General features: G+C 41.2%; 1 protein-coding gene across 3 annotated transcripts in view; it reads left to right on the forward strand.

The window, feature by feature from the left end:
- The window catches only part of cep55l (centrosomal protein 55 like), a 40,128-nt gene extending 23,835 nt beyond the window's left edge, over positions 1-16,293 (forward strand). For 2 of the 3 annotated variants that reach the window (XM_068002458.1, XM_068002459.1), the window contains exon 8: positions 1,870-4,641. In XM_068002458.1, the coding sequence (XP_067858559.1) occupies positions 1,870-2,058 (189 nt within the window). In that variant the 3' untranslated portion in view covers positions 2,059-4,641. Of the gene's footprint in view, positions 1-1,869; positions 4,642-13,422 lie in introns of those variants that run through there. The other variant, XM_068002460.1, reaches the window with a different exon arrangement.
- Positions 16,294-17,877: the final 1,584 nt, after the last annotated feature.

Below are 17,877 nucleotides of genomic sequence, written 5' to 3' on the forward strand. Positions count from 1 at the left end.
GACTATAACAAACATACTTAGCATGTCCACCTGTGACCTGTTCTAGAAAGTGATCACTTCCTGTACCTGAGTGTGCCAACATATAGATATTCAATATCCATACTCTCCATCAATTTGGAATATCATCCAAATCTACATCCAATTTTCTTCAAAATATAATTTCAGAAATCTCAATTATATCCTTCCTCAGCCAAATGTGGAGACCAAAACTGGACATAATACTCAATATACGGATAAACCAAAGCCTTTTATAACCTAAATAGGAACATAAGAATTGTTAAATGATAAGACTATAGTCCATCTAGTTCGTCTTCTACCACCCTGCTAAGTCAATGTGCAGCAATCTGAATTTGTTCAATTTGATCAATGAGACATATACGATCAATTTGTCTCATTTTTAATATGTTTTGCTTGATCGTTTTTGCGAGTACCATCCATCCATTGAAGTTTTCTTAGATTTCTTTTTCCTGAAGGAAGTTTTAGATAATTGTAGCAAGAATTTGCAACTAATGGTGAGGGAGGTAGAATCATAGAAAGGTTACAGCATGGAATGAGGCCATATGGCCCATCGAGTCCATGCCGGCTCTATGCAATAGCAATCCAGCTAGTCCCACTCCCCTGTCCTATCCCCATAGCCCTGCAAATCTTTTCTTATAAGTACTTATCTAGTTCCCTTTTGAAGGCAATGATTGAATCTGCTTCCACCACTCCCACGGGCAGTGCATTTCAGATCCTAACCACTCGCTGTGTTTTAAAAAAAAAAAGTTTTTCCTCATGTCACCTTTGGTTCTTTTGCCAATCACCTTAAATCTACGTCCTCTGGTCCTTGACCTTTCTGCCAATGGTAGGGAGATGAAAGGTTAATTTGCTGTAATTTTTAATCCAGACAGGATCTTTTGGGCAGTTCAGTATGCAGCTGATGTATATTTTTGATCTATTCATTTTATACTGTATGGAGAGCACACTGTTTTGACCTTTTTGGCCCCTTTGAGAGAGAATATTCTGGATCTGTAGGAATCCTGTGGACAATTTTATTTTGCACCCACCAAGTTAGACACGAGTTCTATTGAGCAGCTAAAATTAGATAGATTTTATGTTTTGGGTGTGGGGTTTTCTTGAACATCACATGGAAACGCATGATCTTTCCCCAACTCATCGCGCACATATTAGTCATTATGCTACTATCACATGAGGGCAACAACCTAACTATCTGCACCAGGTTAATGACTACAACCTCTTGGGCAATGAGATCCCCGCAATTAATTTATTTTCAACCTTTCTCATTTAGGGTCTAGCGTGCAGTTTAAGGCTTTCTTGCGGCAGCCACTGCAGCTTGTTGTCCACTTCTCGGGAAAGTCAGCTGACTTTCTATCTGGCTTTGTGAAATACTTGGAAAATAAAGCCATTTATTAGTTAAGGCTAGTTAAGGCTACTTGGAATTTGAATCTTCCACTTCACAATCTCCTGCTTGATCCATTGGAATATATGTTTCACTATTATGTTCCTGTCAGAGTGCTTGGTCCTATTTTTCCTTATGGAGTTGGTGAACCCAACTCAAACATTTTGGGAATTTGAAGTGATAGCTGCTTTGTAGAGTGCAGTAAACAATATTTAGCTTGTGTGATTTGACTTTTTAATTTTCTTTGAAAATCACTGCAGTTTTGGCATCTAGATCTAAATGGGTAGTATGCCCTAAAATTATTGTAATGTGGCTTCTGACTTTTTTCAATTCATATAATCCAGATTGAACATTCTTTATAATGTGAGTCATGCTGTAACCTGCAAAATACTTGGCTTTGTAAAACTGCTGGAATGGTTTTTATATCGTTTTGAATAATTGCTTTTAAAATGCATATATCTTTGTTTCAGCAAGTACAGGACATCCGCCTTTCAGAGCCAGTGTTGTACAGAAATGGTGACGATGAAAACAAATTGATTTCGCCAAAATCCAATAATCTTCTTGATGAGAGTTTCTTGGAATGTCCTAAGTGCAAAGCTCAGTACCCAACTAGTCAGCACCGTGACTTGTTGGACCATGTTGATTATTGCAATAACTAAAATCCGTGCGCTTTTTTCTCTCTTGTCACGCTCACAAAATTTGCAATCTGAAAGCTATGGTGTTGGAAAGAAAATTATTTGAGTCATTAAATGAGTTTGGTCACTAGCAAGAATATAATTCCGAAGGCTGAGCAACTCTGATCACTCGGACTCTATTGATTTGCCAGCTTAAATACATTTAGGGAGGTTTGCTTAATTTTCACTGTCCCTTGTTTCTTGAAGTAGTGACCACCTCATAAAACTTTTTTCAGGATTGGATCTCCATCTGTTTTGAAATGCTCACTGTATTAATCAAGTGGGAAATGTCTATAGTATATCATGCTTAACAATAATTCCTGTCCTTAAAAAAAAATGTCAGAGCATTTCAGACAGTGGAATTCGATGCCCTTATCTAAACTACATAAACACAATTCATTTGTGACCTCTTTAGGCTTTGTTGAGTGGTCCAGTGATGCCATTGGTTAAGGCTTCTGTCCTTCTGGTCAGTATAGTCTTGAACTGTATTCAGTCAGTTCTGCAATTAAAGCAAGGTGGTATGGTGAAGTAAAATTGGCAATGGGTGTGTTGTATTATGACCAGAATACAGCTTCCCTGAATGATTAGCACTCCATAGCTTTGCTTCCACCCCTTAATATGTTCTTCCAACAGAGTGAAGGGGCATTAAAATTTTGCTTTTCTCCCCCTGCATTTTGTTATTTGATTTGCACATGAAAGTAGAATTGTGAAAGAGTTCACATTACTTGCATTCAGTAAATTTGCCATGCATCTAGAATCTAGTCTGTTGCACTAGTTTTCCTATTTAGGGATATAATGTTTTGATAGATGAAATATATTTTACTGTTTTTTTAATAGTTTATTGTAACTTAAAGCTGCAGTACAGTACCTCCTGTTCCTCCATAAACCTGTATAACTTAGACAATTGTAACCCATTCTTTCAAGTGTGTTGACATGCCTCGCCACAAACAATGATGCAATTATCTGCCCCCGTAGCTCCACACGTTGGATTTCCTGACCTCATGCAAAGCTATCCGAGGAGCCACAAAACCTGCTGCTTACACCGCATACTAGCTAGTTCAGAGGCCTGGTGTAAGGTGTCTTATGTGGCTACCTGACGTCTGGGTCAGTGAATGTTATTTGGAAGTCTTAAAATGAATGTCAAATTTTCCTTTTTTTAATAAACATTTTTACAAATTTAGTACCTATCCATTTGCAGTAGATAATCACCTTATGACAGTAGTACAATGTGTGTGTGTGTGTGTGTCCATGTGACCATATGTCAACTGAAGTGCGGATGCAAACAACATTGCAGAAACCTTAAATTTAATTTTTGATGTCCAATTAATATTAGCTCAGAACAAAGAACAGATTACTTTAATACAGCTCTGTTTCAAATATATGGTTTTATTGCAGGTAGCACTGATGGAAGGTTTACTGCAGCTTTTTTAAAGTTACAGCAAGACATTGAGACAAAAAGCGCTGGATAAATGCTACTGTTGAAAGTATTATAATTATTTGAGAACAATTTATTTAAAGATTTTATCTTTAGCTTTTAGGGTGTTTAAATGCTCCTTTTGGTTTAAGATATAAGCATTACAGCCTTTGGGAACAGGGCTCATTGACCTCTTGTAGAAAGATAATGGTGCGGGTTCCTCTTTACGCATTCATTCTTCACCTGATTGCCTTTCTGATCAGTAATATACTCTAACTATTCCATGGATATATCAGAGTTTGAATCTCTTCTACTTTGTTTGCACTGTACCTTAAGCCTGAAGTAGGCAATGTGTAGGATGGCTTCAAATTTAGCCTGCATCCATGTTGTGTACTGCAGGGCCAGAGCAGGAACTGCAATAGTTTCTTGCCATTCTATTGAATGTTTTGAAAGGTGCATATTTTTAAGGATCATTTTCTTTACCACCCATTGTAACTCGGAGGGTAGGATGTCATGCAGTTCCTAAACTCATGGTATTGTTCAGCCAGGCACTACGAGTGAGTGGCCTGAAGCTTCTTCCAATTTCTTCCTTACACAGTATTGTAGGGGAGCTCCTGGTCTCAGGCACCTCTCTGTGGCAGCACAGCTGAGATGAGCAGCTCTATTGGGCAAAGTGGGGAGGGATTGCAGGTGAGTTGTGACTTCTAATACACTATGCTGCCCAGTTTTATTCCTCCACCAAACAAATTTTCAGATACCTTTCCCAAATTCCCCTTCCAAGAGCCAACCTGTGCAGCTATATTGTGAATGTAGTGCTAGTAAATTAATTTGAATTCATGGTTAAAACTTGAGTACTGACAATTGAACCCACAAACCAGTGATCTCCCAGAAATCCAATATTTTTACAAAACTTAAATTATTTAGGTGAAGTCAGAACTGGTTGTATAAAGTTTTATTTCTCACTTTTTAGCTATTTGTCTATTTTTATAACTGTATATACTTGGAGTGGTGAAAATTCCAGCCAATTTGTCTCTGCTTTCTTTTTGCTCATGGGAATCCATTTATTTGTAAAACCAAACATTGCCAGTCCATTTATATGTAACTTTTTAAATAAATGTCAGACGATTCATTAAGTGGTCCTGCCTCATTTTGCTTTCTCACTTCAATGTAGAGCTTTTAAGAACATTTTGAAGTTCATTTCCAGGCAGTCTAAAAGACTGGAAATATGAGCTGTAATTCTGCTGTATTTAGCTATTTTGTTCAAGATTTGTCTTCAAATAAATGTGTAAGTAAACAACTTGGACTTGTATAACTATCTGCTGTTTGGACTTCAGTGACATTACTGATAAAAGAAGTGGTGAGAGACTCCAGTCTGTCTGCTGGAAGAAAACTTGCTGCAGGCTAAAGTCCTACAAAGCACACTCCGAGTAACAGCAGAGAGCGATTACTTTTTGTTCGAGTATAGTAACTTGTGAATTCAAATAGTGGCATTTATTTTGTTTCTTGTCCATATCGTAAAAGGGAAATATTTTAAACAATCTCTATTATACTATACAAAGATTTGAGTACAGAGGGATATGGTAAAAAGAATTACATTTACACATTGCTACACAGAAACTTGCTTTATGGCTTTCTGAAGAGAGCTGCCATTAAACTCCTTTACTATGTGTCAAGTCAAAGTTCAGCTCTGTTTGGAAGAGTCCATCTCAAATGGGGATGGGGAGATAGGGCAAAATTTAATTTTGCCCTTTAATTTTTAAATAATTCAATGCTGTTATCAATCCAATAAATGCAGGAGACTAGGTCACTTCATTAGTGAATTGTTTTCCAGCTCTTTTTATGAAAATACATTTTTCCAGTATCATGGTAGGTACAGCACAGGAGGAGGCCATTCCACCCATCATGCCTCTGCCGGCTTTTTGAAAGAGCTATCCAATTAGTCCCATTCCCCTGCTCTTTCCCTGTAGCCCTGTAAATGTATTCCCTTCAAGTATTCATCCAATTCCCTTTTGAAAGTTACCATTGAATCTGTTTCCACCATCCTTTCAGGCAGTGCGATCCAGATCATTACAATCCGCTGTGTAAAAAAAACAGTTTCCTCATGTCACCTCCGGTTCTTTTGCCAATCTCCTTTAATCTGTGTCCTCTGCCACTGGAAACAGTTTCTCCTTATTTACTCTGTCAAAACCCTTCTTGATTTTGAACACCTCTATCAAATCTCCCCTTAACCTTTCCTGTTCTAAGGAAAACAACCCCAGTCTCTCCACATAACTCAAGTCCCTGATCCCTGGCATCATTCCAGTAAATCTCTTCTGCACCCTCTTCTAAGGCCATGGACATCCTTCCTAAAGTGTGGTGCCCAGAATTGAACACGGTACTCGAGCTGAAGCCTAACCAGTATTTTATAAAGGTTTAGCATAACTTCCTTGCTTTTGTACTCTATGCCTCTATTAATAAAGCCCAGGATCCCATATGCTTTTTTAACAGCCTTCTGAAATTGTCCTGCCACCTTCAAAGATTTGTGTATGTGCACCCCCTTTAAAATTGTACCATTTAGTTTATATTGCCTCTCATTCTTCGTACCAAAATGCATCTCTACACAGTTCATTGCGTTAAATTTCATCTGCAATGTGTCTGCCCATTTCACCAGTCTGTCTGTCCTCCTGAAATCTGTTACTATCCTCCACATTGTTTATTACATTTCTGAATTTCATGTCATCTGCTATCTTTGAAAATATACCCAAGTCTAGATCATTAATACAAAAAGAGCGGTGCTCCTAATAGTGACCCCTGGGGAACACCACTCTATACTTCCCTCCAGTCTGAAAAACAACCATTCACCGCTATTCCCTGCTTTCTGCCACCAAGCCAATTTTGTACTCACGCAGCCACTGTCCCTTGAATACCATGGGCTTTAATTTTGCTAAGCAGTCTATTACGTGGTACTTTATCAAATGCCTTTCGAAAGTCTATTTACACAACATTAACCCCACTACCCTCATCAACATAAGAAATCGGAGCAGGCGTAGGCCATACGGCCCTTTGAGCCTGCTCCGCCATTCAATAAGATCATGGCTGATCTTTGACCTCAACTCCACCTTCCCACTTAATCCCCATATCCCTTGATTCCCTTAGAGTCCAAAAATCTGTGATCTCAGTCTTGAATATATTCAACGACTGAGCATTCACAGCCCTCTGGGGTACAAAATTCCAAATATTCACGACCCTCTGAGTGAAGAAATTCATCCTCCTCTCAGTTCTAAATATCCAACCCCTTATTCTGAGACTATGTCCCCTAGAACTATACTCTCAAGCCAGGGAAAACATCCTCTCAGCATCTACTCTGTCAAGCCCTCTTAGAATCTTGTGTTTCAATGAGATCACCTCTCGTTCTTCTAAACTCCATAGGACAACCCTCTCATCCCAGGAATCAATTTAGTGAACCTTCGTTGCACCACCTCTAAGGCAAGTATATCCTTCCTTAGGTAAGGAGACCAAAACTGCACACACTACTCCAGGTGTGGTCTCACCAAAACCCTGTACAATTGCAGCAAGACTTCCTTACTCTTCTACTCCAATCCTCTTGCAATAAAGGCCAACATTTTAACTTTCTGTGATTTGTGTACAAGGGCACCCAAATTTCTCTGAACACCAACATTTAATAGTTTCTCACCATTTAAAAAATCCTGTTTTTTAAATTTTTCCCATGAATAACCTCACATTACCCCACATTATACTCCATCTACCACCTTCTTGCTTACTCACTTAACCTGTCGATAACTGTCTGCAGACTCTTTGTGTCCTCCTCACAGCTTACTTTCCTGCCTAGCTTTGTATCGTCAGCCAACTTGGATACATTACGCTCTGTTCCTTCATCTAAGTCATTAATATAGATTGCAAATAGCTGAGGCCCAAGCACCAAACCCTGTGGCACCCCACTAGTTACAACCTACCAACCTGAAAATGACCTGTTTATTCCTAGTCCCTGTTTTCTGTTCGTTAACCAATCCTCAATCCATGCTAACATTATCCCCAATCCCATGTGCTCTATATCCACCCTCTCCGTTACTTAATCAAAGAACTTGATCAAGTTAGTCAAACACGACTTTTCTTTAACAAGTCCTTGCTGACTTTCATTTATTAGCCCATACTTCACCAAGTGCCAATTTATTTTGTCCCAGATTATTGTCTCTAAAAGTTTCCCCACCACCGACGTTAGGCTGACTGGCTTGTAATTGCCGGGTTTATCCCCCTCCCCTTTTTTGAACAGGGGTGTAACATTTGCAATCCTCCAGTCTTCCGGCACCATCCCCATATCTCAGGAGGATTGGAAGATTGTGGCCAGAGCCTCCGCAAATTCTACCCTGACTTCCCTCAGTAACCTAGAATGCATCCCATTTGAATCTGGTGACTTTTCTACTTTGAGTACTGTCAATCTTTTAAGTGCCTCCTCTTTATCTATTTTTATCCTATCCAATATCGCTACTACCTCCTCCTTTACTGCTACAATGGCAGCATCCTCTTCTCTAGTGAAGGCTGATGCAAACTATTCATTTAGTACCTCAACCATACCCTCTGCCTCCACAAGAAGATCTTTTTTCTCCCTAATCGGTCCCACTCTTCCTTTGACTACCTTTTAACTATTTATATGTTTATAAAAGACTTTTGGGTTCCCTTTTATGTTAGCCAGTAATCCATTTTCATACTCTTCTTCCCTTTTATAGATCTCCTCTACTTTCTGTGTTCAGCCTGGTTCTCTGCTGTATTATGAACCTTATGTTTGTCATAGGCCTGCTTTTCCTGTATAATTTTAATCTCTACCTCTTCAGTCATCCAGGGAGCTCTAGCTTTGGATGCCTTTCCTTTCCCCCTCTTAGGGATGTACCTACTCTACTCGAACCAACTCCTCCTTGAAGGCCTCCCCTTGTTTAATTACTGTTTTGCCTGTCAATTTTTGATTCCAATCCACCTGGGCAAGATCCCCTTTTTGACTCACTGAAACGTGCCCTCCTCCAGTTAAGCATTTTCACATTTGATTGTTTCTTGTCCTTTTCTGTAAACCTAATGATATTATGATCACTGATACATGCTCCACCTGCCCCACTTCATTCCCCACAACTAGATCCAGCACTGTTTCCTTCCTGGTTAGGCTGGAAATACACTGTTCCAGAAAGTTCCCTTGAACATATTTCAGGAATTCCTCCCTCTCTTTGCTCTTTATACTGTTACTATCCCAGCCTGTATTGGGATAATTAAAATCCCTCATCATCACTACCCTATAGTCCTTGTACCTTTCTGTAATTTGCCTGTAAATGTTCTCCTCTATCTCCTTCCCACTATTTGGTGGTCTACAGCATACACACAGTAGCATAATAGCTCCTCTATTGTTCCTCAATTCTAACTGAATAAATTCTGACTTTGACCCTCAACTACATCTTCGTTTTCCAGTGCTATAATAGTTTCTTTGATCAACACTGCCACCCCCACCTCCCCCACTTCTTTCCTTCCCTATCTTTCCTGAATACCTTGTAGCCAGGAATATTCAGTACCCAATTCTCCCCTCCTTTGAGCCAGATCTCTGTTATTGCCACTATATCATAGCCCCATGTGGCGACTTGAGCCTGCAGCTCACCAACCTTACTTACCACGCTACATGCATTTACGCACAAGCACTCCAAACTCATCTTGGACTGCCTCGCATTTGCCCCCTGTCTGATCCCTCCTACTTCTGAACTATTCTTTACTCTAATGCTACTTGTCCCTCTGAGTCCTCTGTGCATCTTGTTTCTCCTCTCTGATGTTTCATCCTGGTGCCCATCCCCCTGCCAAATTAGTTTAAACCCTCCCCCACAGCACTAGTTAATCTCCCCGAGAGGACATTGCTCCTAGCTCTGTTGAGGTGCAACCCGTTCATCTTTAACAGATCCCTCCTGCCCCAGAACTGGTCCCAATGTCCCAGGAATCTGAAGCCCTCCCTCCTGCACCATTGCTCCAGCCACACATTAACCTGTCTTATCCTACTATTCCTATACTCACTGGCACGTGGCATTGGGAGATCCAGAGATTACTACCTTTGAAGTCCTGCTTTTTAACTTCCTCCGTAGCTCGTAAAACTCTGACTGCGGGACCTCAACCCTTTTCTTTCCTAAGTCATTGGTTCCCTCATGGACCAAAACTTCAGCCTGTTCCCCATCAAACTGTTCTGCACCCTCTCAGTGATGTCTTTTGCCCTGGCACCAGAGAGGCAACACACCATGCAGGACTCACTTCAGCGATTGCAGAAATGCCTGTCTATCCCCTTGACTAACAAATCCCCTATAATAACTGCATTTCTTTTGTCCCTCTGTGCAGCTGAGTCTCCCACGATGCCATCGATTTGCTCCTGACTGCACTCCCCCCAAGGTGTCAACACCCTCACTGGTAAATACTGGTTTGTGAGTGCCACACTCCCAGGGGACTCCTACACTGCCTGCCTGATCCTTCTAGTTTGTCTGGTGGTCACCCACTCCCTCTCCACCTGAACTCTCTGTAGCTCCGGGGTGACCACCTCCTGAAATGTGCTATCCGTGAAACTCTGAGCTTCTCGTATGCACCATAGTGATGCCAGCTTTTTTTTCTGAACTAAATATTAAACAGTTGAGAATAAATGTGAAACTTTACCTGAAACATTCATACTGGAACTGGTTTATAAGTCATTTAGAAAAACTCAGTCTTTTATACCATTCGGAGATCTAATTTCCACTTGCACTGAGAGAATCCTACTGATGAATCCTCAAATTGTGCACACTGCTTGACAGATGACAGAATGATACTTTTAGAGTAAAGTCTAAGCTCAGCCATTTGAGAGAGGCCAAGGCTTTTCTAGTAAAAACATTCCTGAAGGTGCTCAAAATCACAAAAGACAATTGTACGGGTAAGTGTAATCCTGTTGTGAAATATGTAATTTTCTATGTTTTTATTATGTTATAAGGGTTATTTTCATACTTTAGTTGGCAAGCTGAGAGGGAAAAATGGAGGACTAATCCTGGGGACTGAGTTCCCCGAATGTGTACAAATTATATTTCTTTCATGGTATATAATATAGCTCCTACTTTTCTCATGATTATTTGTGTAAACACAACTGATTTATTCTATAATTAACACAGTCTGCAACCGGTGGTATCCAGAATCCACCTTTTAAGAAAACCAGTGGTAGAGTTTGTGAAATCTCATGCCATCTTTGGTGCGTAACTGCGGTACAATCTCGTTCTTCAAGCCCAAGCTCCATAATTGTAACTACTATCGAACTATAACCATGTGAAGGAAAGTCTAGTCATGTGGACAGATGCGTTCTATTAGTGTAAATGCAGTTTAAAAAGAACTAGAACCAGAGAAATTGAAAAGAAACAAAGAAACTGCTGCATTTATGTCGTAAGGAGGAACTTAGGATATAAGTATTCATCTTTATTTGTACTCTTTTAGTTTTGTATCAGCTGTAATTCTACATAATGACAACAGCTGCTAATTATACCAATATGCATCAGCTGTCATGCATTCTATCTGCATTATTTAATTAAAATATTGTAAGGAATGAATCATTTTTATGAGCATTGATAGTTATTGAACTATGGTCGAGAAATATTTTGTCAATTGAGCATCAGTTACAATGTTTGAAGATAGCTTTATATGGGGTTAGCGCAAGCAATTCAATTTTTATGATGCAGTCGCCCATGAAAGATCAATGCAAGTTTCAGTTACTTGCCTCAAATTATCTTTGAAAAACCTTTGTCCTAGTTACCCAAATAATGTGGCGTTCAAGTAATGATAGAAGAAAAATGTCTACGCGTAGGTATTTGCAGGATAATACATGGAGTTCATCTCAGACAGGAAATACATTTGTTCACACAGCGAGCACAAAAACATTAAACCAAACAGCCCCTCAAATAGTGACACAGTTGCTGTTGCTGGAACCTCTTCCCATCTTCAAAAGATTTTTCAAAACTCAACTTCTTTGACTACCTTTTCTCACCTCCTTTAACCTCTCTCCTACTTGCTGGTCAGTATCCCCTCCTAAGGCCCTTGGGATTTTTTGTTACATGAACGGTGCTATATTATATAAGTTGTTGTTGAAGTTATGCATTACATTGCATTGCTGTCCACACTGTGTCTGATATATAATACCTGCAGTACATTTCCAGTAGGAAAAAGTGAATTTTAATTAGTGCATCATTTCTGCAGTTTTTGTAACTCGTTGAAGCTGCTTTACAATGTGGCTATGTTATTGTCATGTTAAGCAAGAGAGTTGGCACTGTTCTACGAACATACGGACAATAACGGACAGGAAATGACCCTCTGGTCCATCCAGCCTGTCCCACACGATCGTGTAGGACAATATATACACTTGTAAATCACAAGCGTATCACAATATATACACTTCCCACCCCACGCCATGTGATCTTCTGGGAGAGGAGAAAAACCAGACAAAAACCCCGGCCAATTTGGGGGAAAGAAATCTAGTCTAGGAAACACTCTGGCCCTGATAATTCTACGCATTATCTACCTTTTGTAAGAGGTGATCTCCGCCTCAGCCAGAAACAGGTCCAGCTCTCGCTTGAAAGAATTCAGCGAATCGCATTCACTGCACGAGCCGACAGCCTGTCCCAGAGATCCACAATTCTCTGGGAAAAGAACCACCTCCTGACACCCAACCTCGATCTGGCCTTATACAACTTAAAATTGTGACCCTTGGTCCTCCATAACCTATTTAATTGGAACAAACTGTCAACTGGGACACAATCTATTCCTTTCATCATCTTATAAACCTCAATCAGATCACCCCTAAGTCTACGCTTCTCTAAAGTGTAGAGTTCCAGCTCATTTAGCCTATCTTGATAACTAAAATGCTTTAAGCTGGGAATTAATCTAGTGACCCTCCTCTGCACCCTTTCCAAAGCCTCAATATCACCCACCATGTGAGGAGACTACAACTAGACACAGTATTCCAAATGAGGCCTGACCAAGATCTTGTACAAGAACAAAATAGTATGCTTTGTCTTATAGCCAATTGTCCTATAAATGCACCCCAACACCCTAATTTGCTCTAGCTATTGCTTCACAGCATTGCTCATGAACCTTTAGAGGCCTATGCACTAGAACGCCCAGGTCTCTTTATCCACCTTCTTTAATGCTTTTCCCTGAAGGGCCTATGCATATATAAATGTTATTGATTTCTGTATCAACTCTAAATGAATCATATGGTTATGCAAATAATGCAGCATATTTAATTTAGAGGCAAGTGGTTTGAACGAGATTAAACAGACAATGTCAGTTTTGACCACATGGCTGAACTGTATTGTAAAGGTCAAATGAGGCTGGTCAACGGGTGGTACATTGGTGCTGGGACCTGGGTTTGAATTGAGACTGTATTAATGGATTGAAAGTCCCCTGTTTTGAACAGGATCCTAAATTCAATCTGTTTGAGTATTCTTTTTAGACCCAGTTCCACGTACAACACAAACCTGTTCATAATACGTCAGTAATCACACGGCCAATGATTACTGGTGTGGGGAATGGAAATGAAACATCAGGGCTGTAAGGGATACTCTACTGAGACTGAGAATAAAGCACGTTGATAAAGATTAGAGGTAGCTCTAAACTGTACCTATTCAAACCGGTGCTGTCCATGATATGATGTTTATAGGGACTTTAAAAATGATAAAACTCCATTTGTCAGCAAAGTCATTCTCGTCTTAACAAATGCAAAATTATATGCTTATAATCTGCTTTTCAGTGGTGTAATTTTCAATTAATGACAGTTTGCTCTTTAGTTGTGATTATTAATGTGCATCTTATGACTCATTTTGTCTTTTTTTTTTTGTTTGTTGCTTTTGTAATTTAAATGGCTCTTTCTAATATTACATCTTGTCTTATTGTTTGCTCGTTCATTGTGGTTTCAGATACTTAGTAAATCAGTGCGAGCAAAATTAATGCTTCCATCTATCAGCCAGGATTTCTCAGAAATGCAGTTCAGAAATAGAAGATCAGCAGACTTGGGACTAGACCGAAGTTTACTGCAACCGTGAAAGTTACAGACTGCTGACGATTATTTTCAATGTACAACGAATGGCCCTTCTGTCATATGATGTATTTTTGAACAATAAGAAATGTTTTTCCACTGCACCTTTTATTTTTGTCTCCTGAATAGGAGCTTATACTGACAGAAAATCTGAAGAGGCTGTTTTCCTGAAGCTCTAAATGAGGCCCAAACCCAGCGTTAAATACTTCCATTACAACTGGCATCATAGATTCTGATGACATGAACTCCAATACTCAGATTGCCCTGAAGATACAATACAATTTTCCTTTTTCTTTGGTGGAAAAAACATCTTGGTTATTTTATTACAGTTTAAGCAGATGTGAACTTCCTGAGGTACACAGGCCAGATTTTAAGAACAGATTCTACTTACAATGTCATTCTTCAGTCCTCATTTAGTTGTAAGCATCAAAAATGTCTATGTTTTACACACAATGAATCATGTTGAAGTACAGTTACTGTTGTGATGTAGGCAAACACAGCAGCCATTTACTGTGCACAGCAAGGACCATACACAGCAATGAGATGAATGGCCAGCTAATCTATTTTATTTTGATGATGTTGGTTGAGGGAGGAATGCTGGCCAGGATACTGGCAGAATTGCCTGCTGTTTTTTGAATCTTGAAAACGGATTATTATTCACCAGAACGCACAATGGGGCCTCTGTTAATTCTTACCTGGAGGATGGTGCCTCTGACAATACCACACTTTCTGAGTACTGTCGTGGAGTGTCAGCACAGATTATGTGCTTAAGTGCTATGGGACATGAACCCACAACCTTCTGACTCAGCAGTGAATGTGCTACCAACTGAGCCAAGCTAACCGTGAGGCTGTTTATGTTTATTACTCAGTCAGAATTTCACACTCTCAAGTCTAGACCTAGCGGTGGAGTTTCTTGTTAAATTACACCAGTTTACCAAGGCAAGCTGTTGCACTGGCTTCCTGCATCCTGACAGTGCTATTTCAAGCCCCACTCCAGAGACTTGAGCACATAGTCTAGGCTGATACTTCAGTGCAGTACCAAGTGAGTGCTGCACTGTCGGCGATGCCGTCTTTGGGATGCGACCTTAAACCGAGGCCCGGTCTGGCCTCTCGTGGATGTAAAAGATCCCATGGCACTCATCGAAGAAGAGCAGGGAAGTTCTCCTGGTGCCCTAGCCAATATTTATTCCTCAACCAACATCACTAAAAAACAGATTATCTGGTCAATTATTTCATTGCTGGTTGTGGGATCTTGCTATGTGCAAATTGGCTGCATTTTCCTACAATACAACAGTGACTACACTTGAAAAGTACTTCAATGGCTGTGAAATGCTTTGGGATGTTCTACGGTCATGAAAGGCACTAAATAAATCCAAGTCTTTCTTTCTTCTTTCTGGAATTTGCTGATGGAAGTGACATTGGGCACATAACACAGCCGCCCAAATATGGTATTTGTTATCATTTGTGCCCTACCAGTACTGGGTACAAGGGACACCTGTGCATCCCTGGCATCTCACAATGCTAAAGGCCTGTGGCGAGGTGAGGGGGGGGGGGGCAGATTTAAAGTTTAAAAGGCAGACCTATCAATTGCATTGTAGAAAATGTTCCATGGGAAATACGCAAATTTAAAAAAAAATTGTTCCTGTTTCCCTGGGACCACAGGCCCACTTGCATCTGGCAAGGCACTGCAGCGATTATCCACCTCCCCACGTGAGACAGGGACCCAAGTAGTACCCGAAATGGCCCCAACCTCCGCTCCCTCCCCATTTAAAGGCCATTGACCCTGTGAAATGAGCCAGGGTCAGGGGTGCAGCCAAAGGATGGCTGGAATTCCACCCCACTGCACTTCAGTGGGACAATGGGAATGTTGGGGCCCTGAAGTCATGGGAACAGAATCAGCTTTATATTGAAACTCTGGAAGAAGACTTGTTGAAGATTATAAACCTGCAAAGTTGAGGTCAGGTCCTCAGCGAGATTCTGTCCAGTTGTTACTGATGTAAGGAATCCTTCGGACGAAGGAGAAAGCCTCCGAAAGCTTGTGATTTTCAAATAAAACTGTTGGACTATAACCTGGTGTTGTAAGATTCCTTACATTTGTCCACCCCAGTCCATCACCGGCATCTCCACATCACAGTTGTTACTGAGACAGACTTGCGTTTCTCCACCCTCTTCCACCCCTACATTTACATTACATTATCCATAAAGCCTTATCTGTAAACTTGTAATCAGCAGATTAGCCTGGGGCACCATCATCTGCAGTCTGCACTTGTGATGTTGATTCTGATGGATAATGTTTCAATTACATGCAATAAAATCATTCAAGTCGAGCAGTGTTTTCTGTCATAAAAACAGAAAATGCTGGAAATACCTGGCAGGTCGGGCAGCATCTGTGGGGAGAGAAACAGAGTTAACGTTTCGTCAGAACTGGAAAAAGTAAAAGATTTTACAGTGTTAAGCAAGTACAGAGCCAGGCAAAGGTGGGGGCTGGGGGGAGGGGAGGAAAGAACAAAAGGGAAGGTCTACTATAGGGTGGAGGGCAGGAGTGATTAGATGACAAAAGGGATGCTGGTGTGAGGCAAATGGGGTGGAAATGGAACAAGTAAAACAACAAAAAATGGGTCTAGAGGAGCTGTAAATGGCAACATCAGAACCATTACCAGCACCTGCTGTCTGAAAAAATGGGAGCCATGATGTGGAGATGCCGGTGATGGACTGGGGTTGACAATTGTAAACAATTTTCACAACATTCACCTGAGGAAGGAGGAAGCCTCCGAAAGCTTGTGAATTTCAAATAAAATTGTTGGACTATAACTTGGTGTTGTAAAATTGTTTACAATTGAAAAAATGGGAGCAGTGGTTATGATCTGAAGTTATTGAGTTCAGAAGGTTGTAAAATGCCTAATCGAAAGATGAGGTGCTGTTCCTTGAGCTTCATTGGAACGGTGTAAGAGGCCGAGGACAGAGAGGTCAGAGTGGGAGTGGGACGGAGAATTAAAATGACAAATGACCGGAAGCTCATGGTCGCACTTGCAGACTGAACGGAGGTGTTCATCAAAGTGATCACCCAATCTGGGTGGAGGAGACTGCATTGTGAGCAGCGAATAAAGTGTACTGAATTGAAATGAGTACAAGTAAATCGATGTTTCACTTGGAAGGAGTATTTGGGGCCCTGAACGGTGGGAACGGAGGAGGTGAAAGGGCAGGTGTTGCATCTCCTGCGCTCGCACAGGAAGGTGCTATGCAAAGGGGAGTGGGTGTTGGGGGTGATAGAAGAGTGGACTAACGTGTCGCAGAGAGAACGGTCCCTTCGGAATGCTGAATGGGGAAGGGAGGGGAGGGGAGGGGAAGATGTATTTGATGGTGGCATCGCGCTGGAGGTGACAGAAATGGCAGAGGATGATACGTTGAATGTGGAGACTGGTGGGGTGGAAGGTGAGGACAAGGGGGACCCTATCATGGTTCTGGGAAGGAGGGGAAGGGATGAGGACAGAAGTGCATGAAATAGGACAGACATGGTTGAGGGCTCTGTCAACCACACTGAAGGCGAATCCTTGATTGAGGAAAAAGGAAAACATATTGGAAGCACAGCTGGCATCGTCGGAACAGATGCGATGGAGATGGAAAAACTGGGAGAATGGAATAGGGTCTTTACAGGAAGTGGGGTGGGAGGAAGTGTAATCAAGGTAGCTGTGGGAGTCGGTGAGCTTATAGTAAATATTGGTTGACAGCCGATCCCCAGAAATGGAGATAGAGAAGTCGTGGAAGGGAAGGGTGGAGTCGCAGACAGAACATGTGAAGGCGAGGGAAGGGATGGAATTTGGAGCAAAGTTGATGAAATTTTCCAGTTCGAGGTGAGAACAGGAAATGGTACCAATACAGCCATTAATGTACCAGAAAAAGAGGTGAGGGAGGTGACCTGAGTAGAACTGAAACAAAGAATGTTCCATGTATACCACAAAAAGGAAGGCTTGGCTAGGACCCTTACGGGTTCCCATGACGACACCTTTTATTTGGAGGAAGTGAGTGGAGTCAAAGGAGAAATTATTCAACGTAAGAACAAGTTCGGCCAGGTGGAGGAGGGTGGTGATGGATGGGGACTGGTTAGGCCTCCGTTCAAGGAAGAAGCAGAGGGCCCTCAGGCCATCCTGGTGTGGGATAGAGGTGTAGAGGGATTGGATGTCCGTGGTGAAAAGGAGACAGTTAGGGCCAGGAAACTGGAAACTGTTAAAGTGATGCAGGGTGTCGGAAGAGTCGTGGATGTACGTTGGAAGAGACTGGACAAGGGGAGAAAAAATAGAGATAGAGATAGGAAGAAATGAGTTCCAACTGGGACTCA

This window comes from Heptranchias perlo, chromosome 21 (assembly GCF_035084215.1).
Source record: "Heptranchias perlo isolate sHepPer1 chromosome 21, sHepPer1.hap1, whole genome shotgun sequence".
NCBI lineage: Eukaryota > Metazoa > Chordata > Chondrichthyes > Hexanchiformes > Hexanchidae > Heptranchias > Heptranchias perlo.